Source organism: Nanorana parkeri, unplaced genomic scaffold (genome assembly GCF_000935625.1).
Source record: "Nanorana parkeri isolate BGI_ZX_2015 unplaced genomic scaffold, ASM93562v1 scaffold49, whole genome shotgun sequence".
Taxonomy (NCBI): Eukaryota; Metazoa; Chordata; class Amphibia; order Anura; family Dicroglossidae; genus Nanorana; species Nanorana parkeri.
In genome coordinates, this window is record NW_017306317.1 from 1800063 (window position 1) to 1816838 (window position 16776).

Consider the following 16776-nt stretch of genomic DNA (forward strand, 5'->3'; position numbering starts at 1 on the left):
ATTGGACTATCCTTTTGTACTGCGATTTTTGGACTTTGTTCGTCCCTGCCAAGGGGTTCCACACCTGGCCCGTTACTCCAGCCCTGACACTCTGGTGCCACCTCGCTTCCTCTAGCTCTGGCTTCGTTGACACCGCTGATTCTCTCCCGCCTCCCCCGGGGCTCTTCAAGTTTCCCCTTATGCCACCACCAGCCCTGGGAATGGTCACAACTAGGTCTTATTTTCGGGGTAGGTCTTATTTTTGGGGAAACGGTGTTTAAGCCTTAGAAAATGCAGAAAAGTAGAGGTGATCATCTAATTCTGTTCATTAGTGCAAAGAAGCAAAGACACACATTTTAGAGTAATCCCTCAAAACTGTAGGATTGTATCCATGGGTATATATCCATAAATGATTGTAGCAAGCTACTTCTAAAGTGCGACAGAACAATAATATGAAGTTGTTGTATACACTATAACATCTCAGATGAAAGCCTTGTGAAAAGCAGCAAAGCAAAACCAAGCATCTAACTGCATGTACTGATGCAAAGAGAAAATGTATCAAAATATTGGCATAAGCTGATACATCTCTATGTGTGACAAATGTCTAGTTGTATGCCTTCATATGTTCCAAGTGTAACTAGATAATCCGATAGAAGGACATACTGTATACTGCATCAGAGCAGGGGTAAAGCAGTAGACTGTAGCATACAAATAAGTAAATATCAGGTCTTTAAATTCTAATCCAGGATGAATACTCCTTAAAGTTCAGGCTTGTGAAACAAAGATCAAATGTTCATCTGGAAATATATTAGTCCAATGAACTGTGTGCAGTTTGAGCCTGCGTAATAATATTTCAAACTAGCAGGTTTTACTGCAGATAAAAGTGGACAGATGCATGTAGGAATCACTTACCACCTCTGGTACAGATAGTAAAAAAGGCCCTGGGCATCAAGGAGGGGGTATCCTGCTGGATAAATCATGCATTTCGAACCACACTTCACCATTAACAGTGGCTTCCTCTGAAGAGCACGTCTTAATTTCTTATTTTACATATATTTGCCCTTTATGACATTGCGTGTTTTTAAAATATTGTTCCTATTTGGATGGTGCCCCGCTATAGTTTTTAACATTTTTCAGATTAGGGTACTGGTATGTTTGATATTGGTTATGTTTGGGGTAAAATCACTATTTTATTTCTTTTTTTAACCCTTTCGCTGCCAAGGACGTATGGCATACGGACCTACAAAAGTGCTTCCAGCTGGCCAATGTATGTATATTCGATGTACAACCGCTTGCAAGGCCTTTTTTCATGCCATGGTGGTACATTTTGCTTCATGTTTTTTTTTACTTACTTCCTGTTTTCCTTATTTACGCTCACAATACATATGCTATAATTGCTTGGAAAGCATGACTTATATACCTACATATGTCTTCTCTATTGACCATTTGTGAGGAGAAGAAAAGTAAAGATGATGCCAACAGCAAGCAGTAATAATGTCCTTTATTTTTCTATCTTACATTAGAAAACCAACAGCTATTAATTGGCTGCTATAAGCAAAATGTATGCTTTTTCTATTCTTAGATTTTCACACATGAAATCAAAGGACCTATCTGTTTACATGACTGAAAATATTTTTTGCTCCCTGGCCAGCTATTGCCTCTGCTCATTAATCCCTGTATTCTGGCTACACTACAGCAACCAGTGTAGCTTGGTGACTTGACAAGTGAGCAGAGACTGGGAAAACGTTTTACTTTTCCAGATCCCACTATCTGCCTGTTACTGTCACTGCCAGCACAACCAGGTGGAAAAATCATGAAAGAATCAATGAAAGCAGTGTCACCTTCCATAATGTATGGATGGATGGCCTGACTACTGCCCATTAGAATCTGAATTCTGCACATGATCATTCATTATCATATTAGCTGTGTAACCCAGTATACTTAAAACACACAACACGGCTTTTTTTTTTTAAAGGAAATGTATTCATTAAAACAATGAAAATGCAATTATAATAAGCAAGGTAGCAGGCTTTTTTAATGAATTTAAATCTGTGACCAGTGATGATTGGTTACTATGGGGTCTATTCACTAAGCTGCCATAGGCAGCCGAGTGAATGACCGACCTAAAGCGAAGTGAGCCGAACGCTGTTCGGCTATTCACTTCAGTCTGGTAAGGTTCGGAGTCTCCCGCTCCCGGCCGCCCAGGAGAGAAACACTGCTATTTCTTTTTTTTTCTAGAAAAAAAAATAATAATTTTGCCCATAGGAATGCATTGCTAGATTCCTATTGGCTATTTCAATTTGCAATAGCCAATAAGAATCTAGCAATGCATTCCTATGGGCAGAAATTTTTTTTTTTCTATTCTGACACGGCTCCGCGTCAGAATAAAGAAAAAAAAAGAAAAAGCAGTGTTTCTCTCCTGGGCGGCCGGGAGCAGGAGACTCCCGGAGTGCCAGGAAGAGTTTGCTGTCTGGAGATCAGTGTCCTTGGTTAGCTGGTAACCAGGGACGCTGATCTCTCTGCAAGCGGCCGGAGCCAGCCGTAAGATCACGGCTGGCTCCGCCCAGCTGTCAGAAGCAGGCTGTCTGGCTCGGCCAGCTTCGGCTTTCAGCACGGATCAGCCGAGCCGAGGCATATGCCTTCGGCTCGACTAAGTTCGGGAGCTGTACAGCTATTGTGAATAGCTCGTACAGCAGCCCTTCAGTTCTACTGAACCGAAGGGGTCCTGGGGCCGAAGCTAGCCGAAGGATCGGCCGAAGCTATGGCTAGATCCTTCGGCTGCTTCGTGAATAGACCCCTATGTATTACTGAATCCAAGAGGTTATGAATCAGGAGAAATACATCACCAACTTGAATTTATAGATACAGTCTCACAGTCTTATGCCGTTTTATGCCCATGTTTCTAGTTATGTTTTGCCCTTTATGATGCTCATCTAGTTTAAAAGGTTTCATGTTTTTCATTTCTATGTCTTGTCTCCAGAGCTTATTGTTCATGTCCTTTTTAGCCTCCTTTACTACAATGTTCTCTATATGATAATTTAATTCTAACCAATTATACGCTTTATTCAGTCTGCTTGTTTGTAGCTTTTTCTTTGTCCAAAAAAAAAAGCTTTCTATATAATATGCAGCCCACTCTTCAAATAACACAGTTTCCCCTATTATCATCATCAAAGTCTTCCATATCATTTACTCTGCTTTTCACTATTGTTTTATTCCTCTTTCTCTAATTACTTTCCTGGCAATGCACTCATGTATCTGTAATTATGCAAGTCCCACAATCCCTCTTGCAATCCGTCTTTTAGTCTATACTCTTATTCTAGTAAGTAAAGTCGTACTCTCATTAGCCTCAAACTAATGTAAGTGTATCAAACACAACTGTTTACTTTTCTGATCGATTCAGTTTTGTTTTAGTAGACTTCAAAGTGCTCATTTACATTTCCTTTATAAACTTATATAGGACACACTAATATATACCTCTTGTTTGAAACCATTTTGCCATGTACTTGGCTTCTGTTCAAACTGGGCAGGGTCTGTTTAGGGGAATAAGGCAGCACAGTAGTGTAGTGGTTAGCTACAGGATTGGGGGTCCCTGGTTCGAATTCTGGCCAGGTCACTATCTGCAAAGGAGTTTGCATACTCTCCCTATGCTTGCGTGGGTTTTCGCCAGGTACTCTGGTTTCCTCGCACACTCCAAAGACATGCTGGTAGGTTAATTGGCTCTGTATGTGAGATAGGGACCATAGATTGTGAGCTCCTTGAGGGAAGGGACTGATTATTATTATTATTTGCGCAGCGCTTTACAATATAAGGAAGACATTACAATCACAATACAAATTCAAGTCAAGATGGTAAGGAAGGCCCTGCCCCTGAGGGCTTACAATCTAAAAGGGAGATATAAGTGATACATGAGGAGGTAGCTGTGTGGGGATGAATTGTTTAAGAATGTGATGGTTCAATGGTTAGGTTGAGGTGGGATATGACTGATGTGAATGTGCAACTATGTAAAGCGCTGCGTAAATTGTCGGCACTATATAAATACCTATAACAAATAAATAAGGCTATAAGCTCCATTGAAAGCTGAGATTTAGAGTGTATGTAAACCCTAACAATGAATTTCTTTCATTTGCTCACTTTGTTCTGTTATATATTCCATTAAAAGCATGTTATTATATCTGTTTTATAAGTGCATAAAATCTGTCATCTGCCCTCCGTACTCTGCACACTTTCTGAGTTATCTGAAAGAGTATATTTAGCCCTTATCTTGGGTCTACAAGTCAGTTAGGGCCTATGCATCTCAACTTTTTTTACATTTCTTTCACTTTTTGAAAAAAATAATCACATGCCCTATTTTGCCTTGGACACTTCATTGAAAGTCTTTTCTATTTAAACAATGGACTTTCAGTAACTTTAGTCTGCATGAATAAATTCCAAACATGTCATATACAGTAACAGTATTTTTGTTGAAAAATGCTGTGCCTTTTAAAATGAAAAGTCAATTGATGAGAACCAGTAAGTGATTTTCCCTAGGGTGAGTTGAGGCCATCAGTCTTTTGCAGGAAGAACAAAGTATTTACGGCGTCTCTTCTATCAATGATGTGTCAATGATTAGACTACTACATTGTAACTTTGTAGCAAATCAACAAAGAGAATTCAGCACAGGGCAATGTCAGACATATACAGCATAAACACAGCCAAGAACTGCATAGGTACCAGAATTTACATGATTTTAAGCCAGCATCTCAATCCAGAAGGTTGATGCTGACCCTGTATTATGCCTGAACAAAGTTGGCATAAAACAACATTGTCTGTCAGAGTACTGTGATCTCTGTAAATACGCCCATACACTAATAGTTTTTTTTTTCTCACTTGGGGAATCCCCAATTGCAGCTGATTGAGTTCAGTCCATGCAATTGATTTTTGGACCAGGTTCTTCAACAGAAGTCAATAGGAAAACTGACCCAGTGTCACCTTTACACTAGAAATAAGCTATTGAAGTGCAGATCGCACTTCAATAGCTTATAGCTGGGCTGCATCGCTCCCGGTCCCATAGAACAAGGAGGGGATCGATGAACGGAAGTTCGTCGACCTCCTCCCGAGCTCCCCACGGACACCAAGAACGCCGGTCCCGAGCCCATAGGAGGGGCAACAGAGCCCGGGAAGCACGGCGGGGGTGTCCGGCGGGGGGGAAGGCCCCTTCTTCGGGATACAGAAGCGATCTGGCGACAGGTAAGTCGCCAGAATCGCTTCTGTTGTAGCGCCGACAGTCGGCTTTACAAGTTTAAACAGAGTCCTGGCGGCATTAGCCGCCGGGAGTCTGTTTACACAGCCCCGATGCTGGCGACGTACACTGTACGTCGTCAGTCACGAAGGGGTTAAACTGGACAAAAGCTTTAACATTTCCAGAATCATGGCAATATCAGTTCTTACTTTGTAGCAACTTGAAATTTGTAATAGCTTGGAAAGCGCTCTGAACTTGTGTCATGGTACTCTCTGACCCTTATTATTTCCTTCAGTGCTCCTTTTCTCAGTAGCATAAAATGCTACTTGACATTGTTTAAACAGATGAAAATGATTCTGCTGCTAGGTACAATTCAAAAGAATTACTTTTTTTTTGTTAAGATGAAAACTCGTTTTTCATAAAGTGTGAAAAAGCAGCTTACTTTGACATCAGACTCATCAAATTTCAACTATGAAACTTCATTCTTGCCTGTAGTGTAGTATAAAGCTAACCTGTTGCTTTTGATACAACACCCCTTACAAGCAAAACCTAAAACTGCAGATTCTGATTACTGTTGTAGAGTTAGCAAGTAAAAGACTCAGACTTGTCAAAGTGCTATCCATGTAAGATGATCATTGTCCAGTCTGGTTGGAAACAATCATATGTAAGGTCACATAGTAGCTTCTTAGTACATTAGATTGTAATAATGTCAATATTGACTACACCATATGATTGTATCATTGGTGATATCTGCAGTTATTCAATTGTATGTTTGCAATGGAAATGAATAAGTTAAGTTCATTAATAAATTACAAAAGCATTTAGAGAATATAACTCCCCTGTGTGCTTGCACTGCGATGATATTTTGTGTACATATAAAGAATTATCAATCTTTGTTCTCTGGTACCATGGAAACAAAGCTTTCTCTCTGTCAAACTGATAAAAGTAGATGCGTATCAAGATTAATGAATATGGTTTACATATCTTTTCAACTTCAACCTGCCTCACAAATGGAAATGTGAGGAATAGCATAAATACTGTACATTTTTGTGATACACATCAATGGCCAAGCTAGGCCATCTGGTTAACCACCCGAACCACTTCACTGTCATTAAGACTATTGAACTGACCCCGCTTTCTACTTCCCTAAAGTATACCATTTTTAATGATCACCTCAAAACTAGACCGAACTACTAATAGAAGCATTTTTGGCATTGGCTGTTACCTTTCAAGTTTGTAAGGTATTCTTAAATAGATAATACAGTTATTCCTACTGATGCAGTTATCAAACCTTCCAACATGTTAAAAGCTGAAATTATTTATTTAACCCTTTACCACAAACAAGCCATAGTTCAGTTGAAATACATTATGTTCCCAAACTCCCCTTTGCCAATCTGCAAATAGTGACTGCAATCCCAGGTACAGTCCGGTGCCTTATTGCTTGGGCCGGGACGCTTGGGATCTCCCTGGACCTGGGAAGGCCGGAAGGTCTTGCTAGTGGGTGGCCCGGAGGGTCTTTACCGGTGAGGTGCCTTAGGGGGGTGCGTTGCTTGGCGGGGTGTTTTCCGCTCTTCCCCTCCCTGAATATGCCCGATCTTACCCCATGTATTCCTTCACCTGCTAACCCCGCCCTCTCCCTTACCCTCCTTTACCTCCACCTTTCCCATAATCGTGCTCGGGGGGGAAGAGTGGATGCGATCTCTCTTGCTTGTTTCTCCCCTGAACGCTTGCTGGTAGTGCTGTGTATATGGAGGCATGATAGACACCACCTCTTAAGAAAAGCGGTAGGGGAGCCTAGATTCTTGCTTATATATTTTACATTTGTTCCCCCGGCTAAGTTAACGCTATTATCGTTCATGTTTATTTTATAGTACCTTTTCTCCCCCTTGGAGTCCGTTCATGGAGCTTGTTGTCGACTCCTGGTCAACCCCCCTCAGTGGGTTGTATCGTCCCACTGACCATACCGGGGTGCTCTTTAGGGTAGTGGATTCGTTCTTTTCCACCGCCCTCCCAGGTTAATTGAGGGTTAATTGAGTGTTTTTTCTGTTGTCCCCTTTATTTTTTGTCTGTCAAGTCCTGTATTTTTGTGTGTTTCTGCATTATCATGTCCTAGTGTGGAGTGTGTCCTCCCCGACCACATCCTAGTATCTCCAAACCTTCCTCTCTCTTTCTCTCCTTTTCGTGTTTGTTCTCTGGTGTTGTCTAGCCACACCCTCCCCAACTTCTTTTTGCACCACCTTTGACAGTAGGATCTCCCTACATCTCCTCAGGTAAGTTAACTAACAATTCCCACTCCACCCCCTCCTTTTTCTTTTTTTTGCTCTTCATCAGGCCTGTCGTACAATGTCGGGTGCTCACACTCAGTGCAAGATACTTTCTCTCAATGTTAAGGGACTCAATATTCCTGAAAAGAGATCCCAAGTATTGCAGGCATTTCATAGACATAGAGCCCAGGTCGTATTCCTGCAGGAGACCCACATCCGAAGGGGTAACATTCCTAAGCTTTCCAACCATAGATTTACCATGCTTCTAGTGACTCTTCCAAATCTAAGGGAGTGGCCATTCTTTTTTGCGAAGGATGTGCCGTTCTCTCTCACTGGGCAAATGTCAGACGATGAATGTAGATTCCTCTTTTTGAAAGGCAAACTTGGTTAATATGGCTAATATTTAGGCCCGGTTCACACCTGGGCGTTTTGTAGCGCGTTCCTACGCTCTGCAAAACGCTCAAACACCGAAATCCTATTATTTCCTATGGGTATGGTTCACACCTGGGCGTATTACAGGCCGTATGAACGCGCTACAAAACGTCCTATGCCCAAAGGAGCTTCTTTGGGGCGTTTTTGTCGCGCGTTTCTATTGGATAAAGCCAAGTAGCCCTCAGAAACGCGCGTTTGTCGGCCGTTTTTCAAACCGCGAATCGCGTGACAAACGCGTGACACGAAGCGCGCGACAAACGCGCATAGTCGATACGCATATTCGCATATTTGATAGGTGTGAACCCAGCCTTACTGTCCAAACAGACATCAGGTATCCTTTTTCCGCTCACTGACAGCCAAATTGAATGGGTTCAGGGAGGGCTTACTACTTCTTGGAGGAGATTTTAATGTCCCCTTGACGCCACTACTGGATTCCTCCTCTGGTTCCTCCTCTGTCCCCTTTAGAGCGTTGCGACAAATCAAACAGTGCTTAATCCAACTGAATCTTCACGACACCTGGAGAACATTGCACCCGGGGGTGAAAGACTACACCTTTTACTCGCACCCACACGATAGATACTCACGTATTGATTACTTATTTCTCTCCCAGCCAGACCTGTCTTTCCTATGTAGCTCCTCGATTGAGCCTATGTTCCTGTCTGACCACAACCCTGTAGTAAGTGTATAAGTGTTCCCGGCTCGAGATGTCCATACTAAATTGTGGTGACTCAACCCCTCCCTCTTGGGTGACCCCGTCCTCTTGCAGCACTTTCATTCGAGCCTGTCTGCTTACTTCGAGCTTAATGATACATCGGACACTTCTCCTATGTCTCAATGGGAAGCTCACAAGTGCATGATGAGAGGGGAGTTCTTAGCTGCGCTGCGCGCCTAAAAAAGGAACACCAGGCGGCAGTGACTGCCCTAATTTCACGCATTGGTGACCTGGAGATGGCTCACAAGAGCTTGCAGTCGGCTGACACACTTCAGACCCTAATTCAAAGTCGTGCAGATTTATTGGAACTCCTAGGTAAGCAGACCCGTCGCCGTCTCCTTCTATCACAGAAACTTTTCTACGGCAACAAATGTGGTAGGCTTCTGGCTCGCTGAAAAAAAAAACTACTATGATGGTTCATTCCATCAATGACTCTTCAGGGGCCACTCATTCTAGATCAGATAAGATTGCATCTCAGTTCCAACAATACTATGAACGCCTTTACAATCTACCTACTACGGATCCCCTTGCGCGTGCCCAGGGAATTCATGATTTTCTGATATCGAACGGGCCCTTCCCCGTTTCGCAACAAATTGTGGATCAGTTAGAGGAACCCGTGACACTAGAGGAGTTCTCCTGCGCGTTGAAAATGATGAAACCCAGTAAAAGCCCAGGTCCTGATGGCCTGCCTGTTCAGTACTTTAAAACTTTCGCTTAACTTTTGGGTCCCAGATTTGTTGAAGCTTTCAACTATGTGTCCTCCCCAGAGCCTTCGTCTCCGCCCTCTGCTCAGCTACTTGAGGCCCATATCACTTTCCTCCATAAAGAGGGAATGGATCCCACGTTAGTTTCTAACTATCGTCCTATATCCCTTCTAAATGTGGACGTAAAATTGTTTGTAAAATTTTGGCTAATCACATGCTCCCGCTTCTCCCTTCGCTGATTTCCTTAGATCAGGTGGGCTTTGTGCCGGGCAGAGAGGCTCATGACAATACGCTGCGGGCCTTGAATCTCCACCACTATCTTACCTCTACGGGGAGTGAAGGCTTCTTCCTCTCGTTGAATGCGGAGAAGGCCTTCGACAGAGTGGCCTGGGACTATATGGCTGCTGTATTGGGGGCCATTGGCCTCGGCGATGCAATGCGCTCGAGGATCATGTTTTTGTACTCCTCTCCTATGGCCAGGGTTAAAGTCAGTGGCCACCTGTCGGACGCTTTCTGAATCTCCAACGGAACGAGACAGGGGTGTCCCCTTTCACCTCTCATTTTTATACTAACTCTCGAGCCCCTCCTACGCTGTTTGAGAGCGCAACCAACGATTAAAGGGGCAGTGGTTGGGGGTCAGGAACATAAATTGTCCGCTGTCGCAGACGACATCCTCCTCTTCCTATCAGGCCCACATACTTCCTTACCTAATCTTCTTAAGGAGCTTTCTCTCTTTCGCTCGCTGTCCAACCTTAAAATCAACTACTCCAAATCCTTTGCAATGAATGTATCTCAACGTGCGGAGACGATGGCACGTTGTGGAGACAACTTTCCGTTTGTTTGGCAGCCCATAGCTTTACCATATCTGGGGATTCAAATACCGCTGAAACTTGACCAACTCTACTCCCTGAACTATCTCCCTATTTTGCGGGACCTGCAACGTGACCTGCGGTCATGGGATAAGCACCACCTCTCCTGGCTGGGACGCGCTGCGACACTGAAGATGAATGCCCTACCAAGACTATTGTATGTTATGCAGGCTATTCCCATCTCAGTCCCTGAAGCGTTTTTCAAACCTATTAAATCAATGTTCCGCTCTTTCCTTTGGAGCAATCGCACTGCTAGAATAAGTCTTGAAGCTCTCTCGAGAACCAAACACTTGGGCGGCATCGGCCTTCCCGACGTGAAAAAATACTTTTTGGCATGTCACCTGGTCAGGATTGTGAACTGGAATGTTCATGCTTCGTTTAAAGCATGGATTCCACTGGAGCAATTTTGGGTCTCCAGCCCTCTGGAGTCCCTCCCTTGGCTTGGCCAAGCCAAGGGATCTCCACCCTCGGTTCGTAGCCATCCATCATGGGAGCGACGATGCGGTATTTTTCTCTGGCAAGTAAAAAATATGCAATATCCTCCTCGCCGGGCCCTCTGACGCCTGTATTGATGAACCCGGACTTTCCCCTGGGCTTATTTGGGTCCCTCCTGAGGGGATGTTGGTCCACCCCCAGAGCATACGCGGGTCAGTCGAGTCTTTAGGAAGCTCTCAGCTTTTCACGATGATGCCCTTCCGTCTAAACTGCCGCTTTGGACATACTTTCAAATTAGACATTTTCTTACCTCATCCTCACGCAGGCTTTTGTTCGCCAGGCCCCCTAACCCCTCTCAAGACCCTTTGCACTCAGTCAGGTCCTCTTAGGCACCTTGTTTCCAGTGCATATCGGTTCTTGGAGGTTGATTCCAAACCTAACTCGGATTCGGCCTGTTCTCAATGGGAGCGGGATTTGGGAATACAGCAATCAGAGGAGAACTGGGAGTTGATCAATTCCAGGATACATAAATGCTCCCTCAACACCCATATACAAGAAACAGGCTTTAAGCTGCGGACTCAATGGTACAGAGTCCCATCTCTACTGCACAAGTTTTCATTATCTGTGAGCGACCGCTTTTGGCGGTGTGCTCAGGAAGAGGGAACATTGGTGCATGTGTGGTGGGAATGTGCTGCCCTTCAACCCTTCTGAAAGTCGGTACACCAAATCATTATGGAAGTCTCCCGCATTGATGTAGAATTTACCCTGGCTCAGTTTCTACTTCACCATACTACGCTGACAGAAAAATCATACTCAGCGTCCCTGGCCATGCACATGGTAAATGCAGCCTGCATGTGTGTCCCAGTGCACTGGCGTTCTTTACGCACACCAACCATTGTAGAATGGTTTAGGACTGGATAGAGTCCAGGAGATTGAGGAACTCATCCACATGTCCAGAAATACGCTGGGCAAATTCACCACAACCTGGGCATGCTGGTTACATTTCAAAACGACACCAGGGTACGGGACACACCGTCAACTCCCCCCCTAAGATTTCCTATGGACTGCATAAGCTTAGTGGGGACTCTACACAACAGGTTATGTCCGGATTATGCGCTGGACCAGGACCTTCATAGTAACTTTGGGGTGAGATCATCCTGGCTGAGGCGGGAGAGGGGCTCTTTAGCGGGGTGAGGAGGTCCAGTAGCATCCCACCCCTTTCATAGGGGGAGTGGAGAGAAGCAAAAAACGTCAAAGTGGTGAGAATAATCCCCCCTCCCCCTTCCTTTTTCTTTTCTTTTTTCCTTTCTCTTCCCTTTCCCTCTTGCTTCTTTCTCTTCTTTCTTCCCACTCCCCGTCACCCCTTCCCCCTCTCGTATGTTTGTGAGGTGTGTGCGTGTTATAAGTGTTGTTGATGTCTGTCTATTGCTAGTCATTCCAGGTGGATTTTTTGGCAATTCGAAAGGACTGTCCGTCTGTCCGACCAGCCTGATATCCATCTAGCTTATATATTTTGTTATCTCCTTTTTTGATTTTTTTATTATTATTATTTTTTTTAATCTAAAGTGCTGTATCCATACTTCATATCTGTTTTCCTTCTGAAGCCATTGTCTGAGTAGATGGTCTCCAAGTAGAGCTTTCATTTTCCATGTATGCTGGTTAACCCCTTACAGCTAGGCGAGCTCCATAAGCTATATGTCAATCAAGCTCTGATGTTGCATAAAGATGCTTCTCTCCCTTGGAGGTACTATTTGCTTTGTGTTCTTTTTTTTTTTTTTAATCTTTCTCCCTGTCGTCGTGTATTATCCCGATTATGTATGTTTTTGTACAATGATAATCTGAGCTGCATTGTTTTCTGTACGTTATAAAATTGAAATAAAAGATTGTGGAACAAAACTAAAAAAGGAACTCCAATAGAAAAGGTTTTTCCTGGATTTACACTTATGTGTTTTTGCCATAATGTGGATTTCCTTTGACTTCAATAGAATATGCACATAAATGTAATTCCAGGAAAAACTTTTTCTATTGGAGTTCCTCTGTAACATAAGTCTGAGGAACTATTATTGCTGCTATGATTATATTCCTGAATGCAGTTATACAATAATGTTGTTTATTTATTATTAGCTTTTGTACTTTAAGCATCCACATTTTACAGACAAATGCACTTCACCACTCAGACATTCTGCTGTTATCACATCATGATGAAATCTAATTGAAATTCTCAACAGCCCAGGATGTCAGTGCAGAAACTAGTTTTGTGTGCTTGTACAAAACGAAAGTAGACGTTCCAAAAAATCCTGATCTTTGGGGAAATATCCTATAAAGAGGTCAGGCTCGTGATAGTCTTTTCAGGAAGAGCAAATATTTTTCTGCAGTTTCAATGCATATCAAGAAACTCAGTCAGTCTGCACTAATGATATAAAGCAAAGAAAATCTTACAAGAAGCACTGCTGCCATCTTTTGGAAGCACTTGGTAAGCCTGTTCCACTGAGTGTACGAGAAAAAAGAAATCTACAATATAATGGAATAGAATTTATTTGTGAAAGTTGCACTAATTTGTGCAGAGCTTGCAATTCCAGAACTGATAGATATTTTTTAAGCTTATGATGTGAAATGTCCATATTAATGCATTGCGGTATACTTAAATATACAGTACTTTGAGATGCTAAATTGAACATAGTGCAGGAATTATATTGATAGTGTAGATTTAGCATCTGGCCAATTACATCTGGCTCTCTAAATGGCATGCTTAATGCCATATGGAAGGATATCAAGAGTATTTCTGCAGGATATATCTTGCAGTTTTGCCAACTTCTACCTCCTTCTCTCCTTCTCCCCTAACAAAATACATTCTTTAATTTAAAAGCTAAATGAGTTTTTCCTTATGTCATTATGTAGGCAAGTTGTGACACTGTTTCTCTCCTCTAGGCATAATCAGAACAGCCTTAACAAACATGGACCGAGAAGCAAGAGAATATTACGAAGTCATTATCCAGGCCAAAGATATGGGTGGACAGCTGGGGGGATTAGCTGGAACAACCACTGTTAATATCACTCTCAGTGATGTGAATGACAATCCTCCAAGATTTCCTCAAAGTAAGTGAGGGCATCATCATCATCATCGAGAAAGTTCTGAGTACTGCTCTGCTCTCATTTCTGTCAGGCTGCAAGCGCCAGCTTAACTTGCTGGCGAAAAGCTTTAGAACAAGAAGAATAATGGAAGAATAGCTTTTTTTTCTGTGCTCCATTTTTTGTGAAGTCTTTTAGTTTGTGTTTGCTTAAGAAGTACTAGACTTCTTTAATCTAGCAGCTTCCAGACTACAATTATAAAGCTGAAATGAAAAAGTACATATGTAATGAGCAGAATTAATCTAACAGTAAAGATCGGTTTGAACAGAACAAACATGAACTCTAAGAGATATCTGACTTTGAATATTTATAATAAACAGCGATCCACTATTTTAATAATTGCCCCAATAACAGAAATACTCATAAACTGAAGCATGCATGATAAAGTATATGAAGGAGGGAGAAAGAAGACAGGCAAACGAACTGCATACATTTTTGCAATGTAGCTTGCTTCCGCAGAGTGACCAGGTACTACCCATTAGACGTGATCATCAGCTTTCATCTTAGCATTGTGTCCTAGAACAATGGAGGCAAGCATTCAGACAAATATAATAAATAAATATGTATAATATTGCCTAAACAAGATCAGTTGATTCCCTATCTATGCTAAATTGCATGGATAGAGTAACCTTTACTATTGCTATCGTATTCGGACAACCAGCATACCCGAACAGTGACTGCATCTGATTGAATGCATTCGCTGTTTGGCTGACAATTTTCCACCCAGCTCCTTCGATTTTTCAATCAAAGTTTTTTTCAGCAGGAATAGGCTGAAAGTCAAGTTATGTATGGCTTACTTAAGAACCCAGCAATTTATTCAAATGGCAACTCTCAATCCTACTTGGAGATCTGTCTAGCTTAGGGTTGCCACCTTTTTTTTCACCGAAACCCGAACACTCTAGCGATGCATGGAAATTTGGGGGGGTGAATGAGTCAAGGGCTTATTCATATGTAAATAATTCCACCCATTCATATGTAAATATTACGGTTAAGACTATTTTCAGTGGGGGGCCAGTAGCCCCTATCTTAATTTTGGTTACCCCGTCTGCCTGACATCTTATGTCCGGGTTTCAGCTGCTATTAAACCCGGACACAGCATTCAAAACCCGAATTTTCCGGGTGAATCCCGGACAGGTGGCAACTCTAGTCTAGCTATGCAGGCAACCATTGACACATCGACAACTGCTGTGCTGCTATATATGTGATTGTGTCTTATCATGGGCAGCACAGTGGCTTAGTTGGAGCACTGGGGCCCCTGGTTTGAATTCCAGCTAGGATACTATCTGAATGGGGTTTGCATGTTCTCCCTGTGCTCTGGGTATTTCAGTTTCCTTTCACACTTCAAAGACATGCTGGTAGGTTAATTGGCTCCTGTCTAAATTGGCCCTCGTATTTATGCATGTGAGATAGAGACCTTAAACTGTAAGCTCCTTGAGGACAGGGACTGACGTGATTGCACCATTTGTAAAGTGTTGTGTAAATTGCTGGCGCAACATAAATACCTGAAATAAATAAATAAACCATACACCTCACCTGACTGCCTTTGAGACAGGTAAGAGAACGGTACATGGTAGACTAGTTTGGCTTTAAACTACTATGGAGGAGCCCACAAAATGTACAGTAACTCCAATGTAAATATGAACTGGGATTTTTTCTGATTGATTCATCTTTGGTTAGTCTTATGGTTTTAATATGAAACACCAAATTGTGTTCTGTACATATAACCGCATAAATGTGCAGTATAACAACTTAATTAATCAAATTGGCATTGCATTATGTATATAAATATCTATTTCTTTAGAAGTTACCATTTCTGCTATGTATTTAAACACATTGGGGGCATTTATCAAAACTGGAACAGACAAAATCTGGAGCAGATTTGCACTCCAACCATTCAGCTTCTCTTTCTCATTTTCAAATCTTACCCAAGCAAACTGAAGAGAGATGCTGATTAGTTGCCATGGGAAACTGCTCAAGTTTTAGTCTGTTCCAGTTTTGATAAATTCCCCCCTATTAGGTACCTTAGGTGTGTGTTAATATTTTCTCTTTGAATCTCTATCAGAACACTACCAAATGAATGTTTTGGAATCAGCGCCTGTGAACTCTACAGTGGGTAGGGTTCTGGCAATGGACCAGGATGAAGGAGTTAATGCAGAAATGAAGTACGCCATCATAGATGGGGATGGGCTTGATATGTTTGATGTAACAACGGATGCTACATATCAAGTTGGAGTTATCTCAGTAAAAAAGGTAACACTTTTTGTAAACAAAGCATATCCCGTCTCTATATAAATCTTTTAACTATACAAGGCATGTGTTCTGTTTCCGGTATGATCTGAATCATAAAGGCGGAATTTTTAGGGGTCTATTCACGAAGCAGCCGAAGGATCTAGCTGTAGCTTCGGCCGATCCTTCGGCTAGCTTCGGCCCCAGGACCCCTTCGGTTCAGTAGAACCGAAGGGCTGCTGTACGGGCTATTCACAATAGCCAGTACAGCTCCCAAACTTGGCCGAGCGGCTCAGTCGAGCCGAACGCATATGCCTCGACTTGGCTAAGCGCGCTGAAAGCCGAAGCTGGCCGAGCGGCCGGCCAGCCTGCTTCTGACAGCTGGGCGGAGCCAGCCGTGATCTTACGGCTGGCTTCGGTCACTTGCAGAGAGATCAGCGTCTCCCGCTCCAGGCCGCCCAGGAGAGAAACACTGCTTTTTCTTTTTTTTTTCTTTATTCTGACACAGAGCCGTGTCAGAATAGGAAAAAAAAATGTTTGCCCATAGGAATGCATTGCTAGATTCCTATTGGCTATTTCAATTTGCAATAGCCAATAGTAAACTAGCATTGCACCCGCCCTCTGCTGCAGTTCTCCATCAGGTCCATCAGCAGAGGGCGGGTGCAATGCTAGTTATTATTGCATTATCAAATATAGACCGAACAGCAGCGAGTTGGCTGCCGGAGCTTCGGCTTAGCCGATCCAGATGTTGGATCGGCTGAGTCGAACTCCTCCTGCACTTCGGGTCGGCCGAACATGCTTAGCATGT

General features: G+C 42.8%; 1 protein-coding gene across 1 annotated transcript in view; it reads left to right on the forward strand.

The window, feature by feature from the left end:
- Positions 1-16776, forward strand: part of CDH20 (cadherin 20) — an 81230-nt gene that overhangs the window by 34801 nt on the left and 29653 nt on the right. Inside the window, exons 5-6 of the mRNA XM_018574122.1 lie at positions 13542-13709; positions 15805-15992. Of these exons, the coding sequence (XP_018429624.1) occupies positions 13542-13709; positions 15805-15992 (356 nt within the window). The remainder of the gene's footprint in view (positions 1-13541; positions 13710-15804; positions 15993-16776) is intronic.